Genomic DNA, 17,551 nt, shown 5'->3' on the forward strand with positions numbered 1-17,551 from the left:
AATGTACATTTAGACTAAACTTCCAAATTAAAAATAATATGTTCTCTTTTAATTGAACGAAATCATAAATAATGTGACGGAAAGAATACATAAAATAATTTCTCAGTTTGAGTGATATTCATGCTCGAATTAGGTTTAAATTAGGTCGGAATAAACTTTAAGTGTTATATTAATTTATATATTTTTAATAATTTGAATGGAAATATGAATCTAAATCTTAATATCCAAACGGAATTGAAAACTGTCTTTTACTTACTATATAATTATTTTAAAAAAAATAAAATAAATATTCTGTATTTAAATTAATAAAAATAACTTTAAAGTACTACTGTATAAAACTTATTCTAAAGGATAATAATAAAAGCCGACTAATTGAACTCACATGGACCGGTGAATTTGACATCAATTTTATTTTATTGTATAGTAACCATGATTTTTCTCCAAATTCGATCTGAATCGAGTCAATTTCATCTCTACCGTTCGTTCATATTATTTAAGAAATTAAATGTTAATTTTGTATATTTGTCATTAAGATCTTTTAATATATTATACATGTAATTTTCATATTACTTTAGCTACATAATAAAATAAAGAATATTATTTTATATAATTTTTTACATTAAATACATAATAATATAAAAAAATATTATATCATACGACATTAACTACATAGTAATAATAATATTGTATTATATAATTTTTAGATGCTTGTGGTAAAAGAATGTCTAGCAATAAAACCACTTCAGAGTTCAAACTCTCAGGAGAGCAAGTGGAAAATCCTCATTTAGGCACTTTTGAGTTCAAACTCTCGAGGCAAGTGGAAAATCCCCATCTAGGGAAACTCTTCTTGTAAAAAAAAGGGAGAAATGAAATAGTCAATCAAATAATCTAGTCAGGGAGATGATATAGAGACAAATTTCAGGTTTCCATTCGTGAGAACATGAGTACTATTGTTACAAGAAGATCAAAATACAGAAAAATGAATGTTCATGCCAAAGAACAAACTAAAAAGATACATTGGTCGTATCAGATGTATCTTTTTGATCCAATTTATACATGTACAAATACACTATAACTACAACTACATGTTTCAGTTTATTATTCGGTCAGCAAGCAAAGCAATAATTTCAATTGTGAATTCAAAACTAAACCCCCTACACCTAACACTACAGCTATCCTCCAAGTAGATAATAATATTACTACCTTTGGGGACCAGTCAGCAGTCCAAATCACCTTTGTCATTGCCAACCACTGCCACTGCCACTGCCACTTTGGGTTCCGGCACTGCCACCCCAACCACCAGGGAAAGCTTCCCTACCTGGAGAGTTTTGAACTTTAGCACCTGGGAAATTACCCCAACCATCTTCCCCTTTTTTGTTACCTGAATCCCGTTTCGGAGTTCCATTGTATGATGAATCCTGCCCCTCATTATGTCCCCTGCTGCTATTATATGAACCCCTACCACGTCCCCGTCCACCATAGGGCCGTGGTACACCACTTGGATGCCCATCTCGACTACTGCTATTTCTGTAATCGTTTCGCCCTTATACCAAACAAACCAGCTAAACGTTAGACAAAAAGGAGACGAGCAACTCAAAACGAAAATACACTTGAATGTACAAAACGCATACAATAAAAGGACTAGCATTTAGAATGAACTTTTACTCACTACTATAAACAAATGAAAAGTTCTTCACCGAAATTAACTAATGAAAAGATCTTGTGTCCAAAATTTCATCTTAAATGTTTCAAAACTTACCAGTTCTTGACCCTGGAGTGGAAGATTGCCCCCTGTCGGAAGATTGGCCTCTCCAACTGCCTTCATTGGTTGGACCACCCCAAACACTACCGGTAGATGCCCCAGCAGAGGATCCAGCAGCAGGGCTCCGCATTGGTACCATTGCTGCAACTGATCTTATTGATGGAGCTGACTCATTCTGTGGATCATCGATATGCCTCTGGAAATATGCAACTAGACGATCAATATCCTCAAACATCCTTTTTCTGAACTTGAATCCCTTGGGATATAAACCAACATACTCATGATGCGGATTTGTACTTCGTATATAAGTAAGAATGAAAGTGCCAGGATGTTCATGAGAAATGCCAAAACAATAGACAATCCTCATAGGATACTCTTGTCTCTCGATTGTTAGAAGCTTATCAACCTCTGATTTAGTTCCCTTCCTGAATTTACGATAACTCAGCATTGCCTTCAGATGAGACACAAGGGGATCAACATATCGATCCATCACCTGCAATTTAAATTTTATCAACAGACATCCATTACATGGATTTCTATGCCTCTAAAACATATTAACAGTAAAATCCATTAGATGATAGCAGCAACTGTTTCATCCAAGAAATTTTTTTTTTTTAATAATATTGATTTTACTCTCCGAATTTAGCATTCTACTCATTAAAGATAATAAATAAGGATTAGCTAGACATCTTAAAATAATAAGAACATTGACTAAAAAGAAAAGATATACATCTCGTTAAAGAGAGCCAAAAGTCAAGACATCAGTTCGTCAAGGAGCCAACCACGACTTTTTTCTACGAAAGAACAATAATTTATTCCAAGTTTAGAATTCTCTAATAGAAAACCACAATATTTGAAGCATGGACAAACGGATTTATTGTATAATGATAACAGTAAAACAACAATCAATTTTTGAGCTCCTATGGTCAAATTAGAAAGTTCATCCTTCATTTCTACAACTGGAAAGGACTCCCCACTACAACCTAACTCCCATGCAAAACCATGCTACATGGTTATTTCCATGGTTATTTCCACTCAATTCACACCCCTTCAAAGTTTTAAGAAGGGGAATCTCAGGAAAACAAGCATTTTAAATAAAGAGTTACCTCATCCAAATCCTCGAAAGTGTCTTCCCCAATTTTCAATGTCTTCCCAATGCGAAGCAGGCTGGTGATGTCCTTGTGCTCTTTACCACCTTCAACTATTTCTTTATGGGCGTAAACCCCATCATAGACTTTGAGAGTTAAAGTCAAATAAGAAGGTCCACGAGAACTGGGACGGACTATACTTTCTCCAGGTTCCTTGTCGCATAAATACTGTCATGAAAGGAAAACATAATAAAAGCCATAAGGAAATGAGGAATTTTTTAGAACGATTCAGGCACTGAAGCAATCAAAACTCAAAAGCAGGATTGGATAATAAATGCATACTGCCTGATGCGCAACAGCATCAGAAGATCTAAGTTATGGGGATGTGCAGTGCTGTCAAGGGCGTGCAAAGCACACTCAAGGTGCAAGGACATAGATATTACCTGACACAAGGTGGCAAAAAAAAAAAAGCACTTGCCCGACTTAGGGTGCAACATGTATATTTGCATGTATTTGTACGTGTCTCTGTATATACATAACAAGATTAACACATAATTATGTTCTATAAAACATGGAAAGTCCCTTTTTCGTTTGTTAGCCAGTATGAATTGTTGAATACTCAGATTGAGAAGTAGAGTTCGAAATTATGCCCCTTCTTACGAGTAAAGGAACAACTAATGAAGAAAGTAAAAAAAAGAAAGAAGAAACTAAAGAATTTCTATCACATGGGTTTTTTATGTCTATTGTCTAACAAAACGAGCATCAAAACACACCTCATGTACACCTAATCAATGTGACTTGCTGAAAGGGTTTAGAGAGCTTTTGTTGCTTGGCGTTATGGCATAAATATAATGCATGTGCACACTCCTTGACACAACTGAGATATGTTCTGTTAATTTTGTATATTCTTTGGGCTTTTTAATTTTCATTATACAATAAATTCAATTCAAACAGACTCCACGTTGACTTAAAAAGTTCCATTACTTGTAACATACCTCCACAGCTTCATCTGCAGTAATATTTTGGAAGCGTGGATGGACAATCATCCTGGGCTTAAAATGCTTCTTCGCCAGCTCCTTCTCTTTACGAGCTTTCTCTTGCTCACTTTGAACGCTGCTTCGCTCCTCATGATAGTAAGGATCTAGGTTCTGGACATTCTGGTGTCGACTGCTTCTCATCTCACTATCTTTGCAAACCAGGAACACTTGATATCTATTCTTTTGAATTGATTTAATCTTGCAGGTCAAGATGTCACCTTCATGCAGCCTATCAGATAACTCAATTATATCTCTCCAATCATCTGCATAGTCTTCTTTCATAATAATCCCAGTCAATCCAGATTCAAGTGCACATATAGCTCTTCCACCTTGCACTCTTCTAACTGTAGCTTGCACAATTCGGCCTTCTGCCAGGGTATCCTCCGTTTCACCTGAAATCATAAAGAACTCCTCATCCTGACTGGGCTCCTTATACAGTTTACGCCAATCCTGGAAGCCCTGAATTAATTCCCTCCTTATATCATAAAAGGTCTCCCTCTTATTTTGTCGATCCTTGCTTTTTAGATAGTTCTCAAGACGAAGCCTTTTCAACAAACCAGGCCGGTCCCTAACATGTTCTATTGCCATCTCCAATGCATCCTCATCGTCATTATCACCCTTAAGATCCTCATCATAAACATCTTTGGCCAACTCTTGGGCAACAAGATAAGATTCTGGATGTATTCTAGTGTCATCCAGCAAATCAATGAACTGGCTGCTGTTGGCAGCAAGCCCACTCCGTCTGACGCGCAGAAAGGCTACCGCATTAACAAACACCTTCTTATCAAGTCCATGGGCTGACAAAAAGTCTTTCCTAGTAAAAATTGTTCCAACTCTGACCAATGATCTCTGCAGTGATGCCGCCTTTCTAGGTCCAAGACCAGAAATGAATTGCAAAGGAGCAAACAACCATTCATGACTAGCAGCCAAATTAGCATCAAGGCCCACCTGATTTGTGACATCAACCAAAACCTGTTCAATCATGCCATACTTCTCATCTGCCGTGAGGAAGTTCTCCATTGGATTAAGCTTCCAAGAGAGTATCTCCTTCCCTGGGCCACACAATGTGGCAACCATCGCTAATGGATTTTGAAGATAACGCCCAAGGGCAACAGCCCGCCTAACAATGCCTAATATCATTCATATAAAAGACAGAACATCCTCATCAACAGAAAAAGATGGATGAAAAACTTTGTAATAGAACAGTTAAACAAAGATGGGTATAATTTTGTGAATATGAGAATCTGTCCTACCTGACTGGCCAGGGAGCTGATCTGTTGAAATCCTAGAATTTTCATAGAGACGGGGTAGAGATTCATCCCCATATACTATGCTGAGCTCATCCATTTCATGCCCAACATCTCTAGGATTTTCCTCAACCATCTTAAAAATAATCTGGTGAAGAATCAAACAAATAAGCAGCATAAGAAATGGAGAAACTATATAAAGAAACACTGAATACTCTAAAATGATAGAACCATCTTTAGTAAAAAACAATCAGATTTTCTGAAATGATTCATGCACTTGATTAAAGATAATCAACCTCCTCAAGGCTTTAAGAAATTTAGTCAAACGACATTTCAAGCAAGATTAGCAACCTAACAAGTAGTAGAAACCAAATAACCTAGATAAAATACTAAGAAAACAAGAAGTGTTTCTTTTACCGAAGAAAACAAAACTAAAAGATAAAATACACAAATCATTTTAGACAAACGGAGAAAACACCTAACATGTCAACAATGATAAGCCTACCTCATAGATATCATCCTTCAATCGAGTACAAGACAAATTCACAGCTCCAAGAACAACAACGTGTGGTTGATGATCGGTCATGAACTTCAAAACACGTTGCTGATCATTTTTCTTGCGTTGCTGATCATGTACATTTTGAGACCGTAATGTAAGAGCAGCAGTATAAAGCACATCAAGCACCTCCCCAGATGAATCCAACATCACAAAAGTGGTTGCAGGCTTCCCAGGGCCCCAACAGCAGGCCATGACTCGCGGTGCAGTTTCCTCATCAGAACTAACATCACTTTCTTTCTTTTGATAAGGCCCCACAGAAACCTTATTCCACAAGTCCTTGCCATATTCCAAAAGTAACCGGTTCTTAGCTCTACTTGCCAACAAGGACCTTGCTTCTTTCTCCATTGAGGGTAAAAGAAAACCAAAAAGAGCATCATGCAGTATCAGCTTTCTCTGCTCATTCCATTGTTGAGCAGATTTGCTAACACCATTACTAAGATATTGGTCGTTACATTCTTTAATCAACTTATTAAGAAACTTTTCTGGCAGCTTAATAGTTACTTGAAGAAGCTTCTCCTCTTCAGCCTTCTGGATAAGGAGCCATTGTGCATCATCAAATCTGGTCAAAGGTTTTTCACGCAACCATTTCACACCAGCAAACTGATGGAAAGAATCAATGGCTATTTTTCCATCAGGGGTAGGGCTGGTTGATACTACAGCATTATCCATAAAGATATTCCGAACACATCTCTTGACAGACGGCTCACAGCTTATCTCAACCGCAGCCTAGGAAATTAAAACCATAAATAACTACACATGGTACAATGAGATTTATTATCAACAATATTACAGTATTTGCTTAGAATAACAATGTATACCATATGCCTGGCTCCTTTAAGGACAGCTTGCGGAGTCTCAAACATTGCACATGTAAAATTTGAAGCTATCTCCTCTGGTGTCTCCTTTGCATCTTCCAACTCATCATCCTACAATTAAATGAAGCAACATTAGATCTCAACACAATATAACAGAAACTACAAATCATACTCACCATCTTTTCCAGAGATAGATGTGCTCCAAGTTGCTCAGCACTGTATCCAAACTTGCTCGCAACCTCCCACAGGCCAGCCTTATTGCAAATACTATATTGTGATCTCCTCTTGGGCCTCTTATATTGACCTTCATCAACACCAACTTCCCCAGGTGGGAAATGCAAGTTAAACTTGGCATCAACATCGTCAACTTCCCTTTCTGACTCTGCTCCCCTGAGATCTTTAAGAATTGATTCAAAAAGCTGTTGGTTCAAATTAAGTCTTGTTTCATCATATATGCGTCGTGATTCTTCTTCAAACCGCTTATTGTAGTGCGACTGAAGACCACTCTTTCTCTTTTGAAGAAGCAGCCATTTTCGGTCAAGGTCCTGAATTGCCCAAAGCACCTAAATAGAAGCATTGTAGCTGTTAACCACAAAAAAAAACAAAACCTTTCCATAAATTATGGCTTGGTTATATACAAATTCATAGTTCCATGACAAGCCAGTTACCCTGTGCCACTTCATTGTAGGTGCTTTTTCAGATTTATCCTGATCATCATCAACCTCATGTTGCTCAGGATCTTGAAGCAGACTAAGACACTGCTCCTTGCGATACATCGCAATAAAGGGAATCTGCAAGCAAGAAAGAATTCAAGAATACTAAGAAAATATAAACCAGCACATGAGATAAATCATTTATCAATCAAGTCAGGAAGTACTAACATCTAACTTCTGTACATGAGTTAGATCCAAAAATCTCATAATGTCATCCTTGTTTATAAAATGATCCTGCCTTTCTTTACCAAATAATGGTACTGCACCGTTTATAAGTTGGTTAAATATCCAGGTGCTCTCTTCAATTATGCTAAGTTCATCTATTGGAGGAGTGCCGGTGCTTTCCTCTGAGATCTGGAAACAGAAAAGTAAAGCCAATCAAGACTTGCATTAAGAGAATAAAGGAAAACATAATATATTTGTAACACTTTTTAAACCAAATCAACAAACCTGCATTCTTTCTGGAATATCAGTCATCCGAATTTGGTCATCCTTTTCGGTCATGTACTTTTCAGAAAGAACAGTTGGTTCAAATTGATCTTCAAGTCGCCCTTCTTTCTGCTCACTAGAATCTAAGCCCAGTTTGCGTAACAGCAGGAGTTCATCCACATCACCAAAGATATCTATAGCTTCCTTTAAAGCAGATGATGAAACATCCGGTGCATGCCTTGACTTCTTATTCTTCATCTTCTTCCGTCTGCAAACAAGTTATTTAATAAAGAGAACTCCAAAAGTCCAAAATTAAATGTATAAAGGACTCCGTATTCATGCTGTACAAAAGTTATACCTAACAGAAGCTCCATGCTCCTCATCTTCTTCTACAATAAAGTCTGCCATTTCATCTTCTTCACCCATATCTCCATCCTCTTCCTCTTCTATTGGCTCTTCATCTTCAGCAATATCTTCAAGAGGTTGTCCTAAAACATTGCATATATCAACCAGATAGTTCTTCAAAACTGCATAAAAATAATAATGATAATGGACAGTATGTTCAATGCACAAACCATCATCATCACCAAATAGAGTACGCTTAAGCTTTTCCTCAGCAGTTGCGCTACCCTTCATGCCCCCATCAAACTCATCATCAGAAAGTCCAAATTGCTCCTCATCAAAATCTCTCCGAGCCTTTTTTAACCGCTTAAATTTCTTGCTTCCCTGGATTAAATAAAAAAAAAAGATGAACCAAAACCCCAAATAAATAGTTAATCGAGCTGTGCAAGAAAACAGATGTTAAATTTGAACCATTGTCTTCAGTTTAATGTTTTATTGCATAACAATTTTCAATTCAACAGGGATAAAACCAATCAATATGATCAAATTTCAATAACAATGGAATGAACTTAAATGATGTACAATATTCCATTTCAAAACATAAATGATTAAATGATATAGAAATTTAACAATCATAATGTGTTCATTAGGGTAGGGAAACAAAATCTTACAACCTTCGGTACATTAACATCATTCTCCCGTAGAAGCTCATAGTCATCTTCATCAAGGTCCTCAGCTTCCCTGAAAACATTGATATAAAACATCAGAAATTGGCGAAGCTAACCTGTTGGACCTAGGAACATCATATGAAGTTTTCTTTTGAACAAGTGTAGCAATCACATATTATCATAGGAGGAAAAAATATTAACTTCTTCTTTCTTTTTTTCTTTTTCTTCCTCCTCTCTTCGTCACTATCTTCCCTCTCTTCATCTTCATCTACATCTTCATCCTCCACATCATCAACTATGAATCCATCATTCTCATACTCATCCTGCCCATCCTCTGCTCAAACCAAACATAAATAAATAAATAAAAATAATTCAAGAACAATTAACAAAAAAAGAAAAACACTTCAACACCCCCTCCCCAAAATATTATATTCATCATGCCATTTAGCCCTGATTTTCTTCATTTTCATTATTTCTCTTAAAAAAAGTTAACTAAAAAACAGAACCCAGAATTTAGAAAGCTATGCCCAAGCTCTGAAATGAGAAATCAGATCTAAGAAAAACTAAGTAATACCGTCTTCTTCATCCTCGTCATCAGGGTCGCGGTCGTTGATATTGTCCCCTTCCATCGGCTCTCCTTCCTCGTCGACCTCCAACTCATCTGCAAGAATGAACCCAAAATCAAAACAGAGAATCTTTGAGAAAAAGATAGAACTTCAATAGTGAAAATTAAAGAAAAAGAAGTTAGGGGTTTGATTTCCGCGGGTTTAACCTTCTTCATCAGAGATAACGTTTCTTCCCATGCTTCCGAGAAAACCAAAGTAGCAAGAAACAGAGAATATGAATAGAAATTGAAACCAGTTATGCTTTCTTCTCTGTAAAAACCCTAGTAAAATAATTGGAGAAGCCACACTTCTACTGTTCCGAACTTCTGATATATATAATTTTAAAGTTAAAAAAATAATAATAATAAAGGAGACAACAGCTGAAGTCGGTCTACGTGTTCGTGGTGGGGGATGATTCCGATTAGGATAAAAACTCACGAATAAAGAAAAAAATACAAAATATAAAAAAATTAGCAAAATCCAAAAGCTCAATACAAAATTTTCTCAAAACTATTTATCAAATTTTAGCAAGAGTCCTTCAAATAGGTTAATATTAAAGAAGATAAGAGACTTTTAACTGAGATAAAAGATTCGATTTTTAATATTAAAGTTATTATATTTATAAGATAATTTTCAATATTATTTTTTTCAATATTATTAATTAACACGATTTTCAATATTTTAATAATTTTCCAAAAAATATTAGGAGTCAAGTACTATTATATTAAAAATATTCTAAATTTATGTAAAATTCTATTTTTTAAAATAAAATGGGTCAAAGTAAAATATTTTACACATAAATGAAAAGAATATGTTTTTCCTCGTAAAATGACAAAAAAAAATTGAAATAAGACAATTTATGTAACTTTTAACTCTACTTTCTAGCTCTTCTCTTTCTCCGCTAAGTTTTTGTTAAATATGACTCTTATTTATCTTTACACCCATTATATATTAGAACTTATAACATTATTAAAGAATTTTTCGAGTCTATGGGATTTAGTTGTTATCTCAATCTTTTGTACTTTTCGTTCTTTTGCCATTATAGTATAATTATCCCAATAGCTTTCTTCCTCATTGTTTTTCATTTATCTTTGATTTTCTTTAAGAAATAGAGTCCCTCAATAGTTGTTAGTCTCGATGCAGGTGTTATCGTAATAAAGGTGAATAGTCAATCTGCCTTTTGACATTTGATCTTACATATCTAATTGGCTAGTGGCTTCATTAAGATTTAGGATGTCAAACCGTCATGTTAAACAACAATATTGACAAGAGCAAGTAGACTCGTACCATCTGTAGTTAAGTTATAACTCATTTCACCTCAATATACTCGATAGATCAACTAATGCCTTGATGATGTTGAGTTAGTAAAAAGCTCAATAGAGTAAAAATATTAGTATACTCAATCGATACATTGTTACTGTTTGAAGGCATCATGGTTGCAAAAAGTTTTGGAAGTTGACTTAGCCCATAAAAGTGGATTCTGGCTTCATTAAGATTTCAAGACTAGGATTCAATAATATTTTAGCCTTGAAAAAATGTTATTAACTCTAACATACATGGCTATAGTGTTTAGAATGAAAAGTCTAAGTTTCAGGAAACTTTCAACCCTAAAAAAGTCCTGAACTAGACATACTTGATTGTCGAGTTATTTGATTTCATGAATACTAACCACCATTGTTAATTTCTTTTATTTTAATGGCTATAAATAGATCCAACTCAATCCTTTGTTGTAGTCATATTTCAAAGGTACATATAAACATCTTTTGACTAAATATTCATATGTGTTCTTTTCAATGAGAACCTCGTTGTTTGGTCACAAAATCAATTTTAGAGGATAGGGAAAAGGGAATCTCTTTGTCTTCAAGCCATATCAAGTGTTGCTAGTCTTTCATTCGTGAGCTTCGGAGGCTCATTCATTACCGACACGAAAAATCATATGCAAAATGGATGGTATGCATAATATATATTCGCCCGTTTTGCAAATCTGTCCTTTGTTTCACATCGAAGTAATCTGTGCATAATGTATTCCCCATTTGTTAACATTAATGGGAGACAACATTAATGGCAAACAATACAAAGTGGTGCAAGTTTAGCACCCTAAAGTTGACTTTGAAAAAGTGGCATGGGATAATTTTTTTTTTGGTCATTGAGATAATGGGCTATTTATTGTTTGGTCCTTAAACCTCAACTATAAATAGGCCTTCTCATTTCTCATTTCAATTCATCCCAACCAATCTTTCTCTCTTAGTTTTCTCTCTTCTCCCATTTGAGAATTCTCAAGGAATTCTATTTGTTTGTAATATTTTGAAGATAGTAAAGTTATCATCTGATGTTAGTGCCCGAGGACGTAGGTATAATTTACCGAACCTCGTTAAAACTCTTGTGTTCTTTCTTGTCCTATTTTTCTTTCAATATTTGAGGGTATAATAGTAGTATTTAATTGTGCTATTAAATTACTATAGAAGGGATATTCTGACTAAGGAAAGACTTGGTATTTAAGAGATCCATGTGATCCACCTCTCTTCCCTGGGAATTGAACTTTGTGTGATTTTTTAGTACAATAATTTACACGCTTCCGACCCTATTGGAACAACACCATTTTCATCTTCAATTGGCTTTATTAAAATGCTCAACTAGAATCAATATTTTCCGTTCTAAAAGACAACATTATCGTGTGCAATTGCAATGTTACTTATATGCAACAATATATTACACTAATCATCATTGGCAAATCCCATGTTAACGTCCCTAAACCTTGTATTTTAACATTGTGTTATTACATATACAAGTGCTTAAATTGCATCTTTATTTACTTTGCAAATATCATAGCCTCAACCTAACTTAATAACTTCAAGAGTTGATAAATGAACGCAAATAAAATTAATTGAAATATCATTAACCTTCAATTTGTCAAAAATTACACGAAGAAAAAAGAACATGACGTTAACGTGGCAGATGAGTACTACAACCTGATGGATGCCTATTTCAAGGCAGATTTCATCACCGTGGACCCTTGTTTGGTGCATCATTTCCTCACACATCGTTTGTTTCAAATGTAGGTCAGAAGAACTTTATCTACTCAATTGTTTGCCTTATCAGCGATACAAGGGATGCAATGGCTAAGGTGTGGTCAGGCTCAACTGATTGAAAAACTATAAAAACTCTAAATTTTTCAAATTTATTTCCATCATTGGAGTCACAAATGGTGATAGAGGGATGTAAGCACGAAATAATCTCTCACCATCATGGTACAATGATCCAATAGGATGGTAGGTAGAAAAGGTGGAAAAGCTAAAATGTTAGAATAGTTGTTGGAAAATATGGAAATCACATATATAATAAGGTTAATTACATATTATTTACTATGATAATAGATTATCCTAAATTAAAAGCGATCTAATTTAGTTAAAGTTTTTGGAGCTTTAATTATTAAATATAGTATGGATCAAATATGTGTAGATACTCTAGTAATTGAATTCTAATTAATTTCTAATTAATGATGGGCTAATTAGGAATTAGGGCTAATATGCCAAAGTTATATATATTAGGATTATGGTCTCTAAAATACACACAAGAAATATTATCTGAATTTGTTCTGTGCTAATTTGGAATATCAAATCCCCAAGATAAAAAAAGACTTCAAGAAATATTTCTTTTGACGACATGCCATCTTAGCAACAGCTTGCACTTGTCTTCTTTTTTATGCCACTAGGTCCTATCATAGTCTTTCCATTTATAACAACCCGATTTTTGACCTAGTCGGAACAGTGGTTTTGGAACAACTAACCCGAGGTAGGAAAAATTATTTTTAATACTATTTTATGTGTTATAGCATGTTTATATGAGTGCATGAAAAATTTGGTGAAATAATTTTAGCGATTGCATGCTTCATTTCGAAAAAGGACTAAATCGTATAAGGGACAAAAGTTTTATTTCATTAGCTAAAGGTTTCAAATAGCTAGAGAACCAAAATTAGGGATCTTTAAAGAGAAAACAAGCCTTTATTAATGGCATGGCCGGCCATAGAGACAAAGAAAATCAAAAAGTCAAAATTAGATGAAATTTGGTGACCTATTTTGACTAGTAATAAGATTAAAATAAAACAAAAGACTTCATCTTTTCATCCCTTCTTTTCACCACCAAAATTTTCAGCCATTTTAGGGGTTTTAAAGCTTCAAAATTTCAGCCACTCTTTACCCCTTACAAGTAAGTGATTTTGATGGTCTTTCTTGATAATTTTTGTACTTTTGGGACCCTTGTAGCATAATCTAGCTATTGAATGGACTATTTTGAAAAATAGTTGAAAGCATAGGGTTTTTCTATGAGATAATTCATGTTTTTTGTTGAATTTTTATGGAAGAAAATGAATCTTAGTTGTTAAATAAACAACTTTTGTGAAAGAATTTTCATTAAAACACCAAAAAGTGGACCATTTTGTAAAGATGACAAAATGAGTGATAAGTATGAGTAATAATTCAAATTTTGGGCTGCTTCTAGTATAAAAAGAATTTGGCTAGGCTTGGTTAGTGAGAAAATTTGATAAAAATCGATTTACGAGCCTAAGGATAAAATAGTAATTTTGTGAAAGTCTAGGGGCAAAATGGTCATTTTTCCAAAATATGAATTATGAAATCAATTGATTAATATGTTGATTAAATTAGTGAATTTTGATCATTTTAGATCAAGAAATACAAAATCCTAACCTGGCCCAGGGAAAGACCAAGCTAGTAGACTAAAGCCAATTAGTCGTCCACTTTTAGTATACCAAGGTAAGTTGTATGTAAGTAAGGCAACTTTATCGTTATTAAGTGTTGAATGATTAATTTTGCGAAATATAGTTGAAATTGCTTATGCCGATTGAACCTAGGAATAGATTGGATATATATGCCATGACATTTGGGGTGATATGTGTACTAGTGTAAGACCATTCTGGGATATGGCATCTGTCACATTTCGTGTGCCAGTGTAAGACCATATTAGGAACATGACATCGAAAATGTTATGAGAGACCATGTTTGGAACATGACATCGAAAATGTTATGAGAGCCAGTATAAGACCATGTTTGGAATTGACATCAGCATTGATTGTGTGCTAGTGTAAGACCATGCCTGGGACATGACGTAGGCCACAATATGAGAGCAAGTGTAAAAACATGTCTGGGACATGGCATCGGCCTCAACATGTGAGCCAATGTAATACCATGTCTGGGACATAGCATCGGCAATGAGGCGAGAGCTAGTGTAAGACTCTGTCTGGGACATGGCATCGGCCTCGACATGTGAGCCAGTGTAAGACCATGTCTAGGACATAGCATCGGCAATTTACCCTCTTGTACAAGGTTTATCGGATATCCTTTAGTATTCCAAAGGATTTCACAGGTTATTTTTAAGGCTTATCATAAAGATATGGAATGATATAATCATGTTGTGAGTGGTACAGGTTTTTATTCAAAAATTATGAGATATGAGTTTAGTTATGATGCCTTAATGGTAAGAAATACATGAGTAAGTTCTACCTATGAAAATGATTTCGGGATGATTTTGAAATTCCTTGGTTTATATTTGTGATGTATAAGTATGTGGTGATATCTATCTTTGTGCGCTCAAGAATGTTGTATTGGTTTATAACATGCAATGTGTCTAAATATGCGTGGTTGACGTTGTTATTTATTTACATGTAACTTACTAAGCTTTATGCTTACTCACTCTCATTTTCATTTTCTTATAGTGCCGTCAAGTTAATATCGGGAATCAAGGGATGCCAGAGGCATCGATCACACTATCACCTGAAACTTTTGGTATAGCTAGTTTAAATGTTTTGAGTATGGCATGTATAGGGACTTGATCTTTTGTTTAGTGTTATGTTAGTTTAGCCATAAGTGTTGGCTTATATGGATGTGATATTCATTTTGTATAGGCCATTAATGTTGGCTAATATTATTATTATATGCATTTGATGAAAATTCTCATGGTTGTGGTTGTTTTGGTTATATGTGTTATGCTTGGAATGGTTTTGGTTGATGTTGTGTGGGTAGGTGCAAGCAAGGGTGGCAAAAATGCCTAGTAAATAGCCTTGTTTTTGTCCACACGGGCTGACACACGGGCATATGTCTAGACCGTGTGTGACACACGGCTTGCCCCATGGGCCTATGGTAAGGCCCTGTGTCCCTTACACCTAAAGTTGGAAAAATAAAATGCCTAGTAGTAACCACACAGGCGGAGACACGGCCGTGTATCCCAACCGTGTGGAGGACACGACCTAGTACACGAACGTGTACCATGGCCGTATGCCCCTAAAGGGCTGCTAATGTTAGAAACAGAATGTCAAGGTTTTTACACAAGGGCTGAGACACCGACGTGTCATGGCCGCGTGAGGAAACGGGTCATGGACATGGGCGAGTGTCAAGCTGTGTGAAAACCCCTGTAGGTTCAAATCAAAAAATAAATTCGTACGGGTTAGAGACACGGGCGTGTCCTGATATGTTCAGGCCGTGTGAGCCACACGGGCCTTCAACATAGCCATGTTAAGAAGACAATGGGCGTGTCACCTTTCCACACGGACGTGTGTCCCTGACTGTTTTGAGATTTTATAAAGTCTTCTAAAGTGCACAGATTTGTCCCAAATAAATTTTAAAGTGTGTTTGGGGCCTCGTAGGCTCATAGCAAGGACATGAAGGTGTATTGTGAAAAGTTTTAAATTGGAACGAAATTTCATAACTCGAAAATGTATGGTTGCATGTGTTTGAGATCAGTAGCACCTCATACCCTATTCCAGTGTCGGATATGGGTAAAAGGGTGTTACACCATTAATCAACAGGACAATTATTAAAGTAGCATCTTAAAAGTGATGATGGCTTCCACACAAGGCAAATGGAAAGTAAAAGTTTTTGGTCTTTATCTTTCGACCAAGGCCACAACAAATTCAAGAATGTCATGAAACTTCTCTTATTTAGAAGCCACATAAAGACTGACATCCTCCGAGTGTTCCCGGATACATCCATTGGGAGCTGGGAACTTTAAATTCTATCAGGATAGGAGAATTTGATCTATTAGTTGTTCAAAAATCACAAACAAATAAGATTATATATTGAAAAATCTAAAAAAATATTTCAATGATAACTAATTTAAAAAAAAATAACTCAGGAGTTTACCACACATTATTGGCTATGTAATCAACCATTTTCTCCTTAGAATATATTTAAATAACATTAATTGTTTTTTAGGGTTAAATAGTTGGAGAACTTAAAAGTTAAAGAGTTTTAAATAATTTTGGGTGAGAATAAAAGAAGATCGATTGGGTTTTAATATAGTGGAAGTCGACAATCATGTGAACCAACTTCCACTTTTTTAAATGCAATTAGTTAGGCGAAAGAAAAAATAAACTCAACGCTCATTTTTGTCAAGATACTATGCATGTATTTTACATGTACTTCCTTCCTTTAACATGCAATATACAAATTATTATTATGTTGATTTGACAATACACTAAACTCCACACTTATTTAAAATATGAGTTGTGCTTACATTCTAATATTCAAAGCTTGAGTCTCATCACTTTTTTAAAATATTTTTAAAAAAACTTACATAAAAAAATTTTAAAATAAAATGACAATTTTTATAAGATTATTTTTTCATAAACTTTTAGAGCAACAAAGATAAATATTAATACGAATAATAGAAACTCTACTATAGTCATTTCTGTACATTCAATGTACTCTACGGATAAAGGAACACATAGAGTCGAATATAGTAAACTAAGAAATTGAAAGACTTCGGTTGAAATTGTAGTTTGGAAATTTCCTGAAAAGCTAATCATATGTTCTTTTCTTCATCAGAACAATAAGACCGTTATACTCATTACTAAACTTGTTGAAGAGATGAAATATAATCAAGGTATATCTTTTTTTATCAAAAGTTGAATTGATCATCAGAAGAAGAATCAGGTCAAAAATTAGTACACGCTCTGGAAAAATAAAACTTCCATCGAAGAGAAGCAAATGGAAGGCTTTCATAAATTTTGTCTTAAAATCGAGAATAAAGTTTTCATTCTCAATAAAAATATACTCCATTCTCATAAATGAGGATCAAACCCCAAACCACATTATTAAAAGATAAGGTGGACTACCACCTCACGGTTAAAAAAAAACCAATAACCTATACAATTATTTTCATCTATCTATGTACTGCATACGAATACTATTAGAACTATACAACAAATTCAGACTAATACAGCCCTGAATTTTTCCTATAACTATGTCCTTTTTACTATCCAAGTTTTAAAAGACC

At 34.8% G+C, this 17,551-nt stretch overlaps 1 protein-coding gene across 1 annotated transcript; it reads right to left on the minus strand.

Annotated features, from left to right (window-relative positions):
* Positions 1–906: 906 nt before the first annotated feature.
* On the minus strand, positions 907–9,858 carry LOC107896223 (transcription elongation factor SPT6 homolog). Its single transcript, XM_016821323.2, has 17 exons — positions 9,433–9,858; positions 9,235–9,321; positions 8,862–8,994; positions 8,667–8,733; positions 8,226–8,376; positions 8,009–8,138; positions 7,672–7,918; positions 7,390–7,575; positions 7,177–7,299; positions 6,685–7,071; positions 6,512–6,619; positions 5,640–6,419; positions 5,141–5,282; positions 3,846–5,017; positions 2,869–3,078; positions 1,760–2,255; positions 907–1,543 (listed from the first exon to the last, which is right to left on the minus strand). The coding sequence occupies exons 1-17, from the start codon at positions 9,461–9,463 to the stop codon at positions 1,239–1,241; spliced, it is 4,755 nt and encodes a 1,584-aa protein (XP_016676812.2). The 5' UTR covers positions 9,464–9,858; the 3' UTR covers positions 907–1,238.
* Between the last annotated feature and the right edge of the window lie 7,693 nt (positions 9,859–17,551).

The sequence above is a fragment of the Gossypium hirsutum genome, chromosome A10, assembly GCF_007990345.1.
Source record: "Gossypium hirsutum isolate 1008001.06 chromosome A10, Gossypium_hirsutum_v2.1, whole genome shotgun sequence".
Classification (NCBI taxonomy): domain Eukaryota; kingdom Viridiplantae; phylum Streptophyta; class Magnoliopsida; order Malvales; family Malvaceae; genus Gossypium; species Gossypium hirsutum.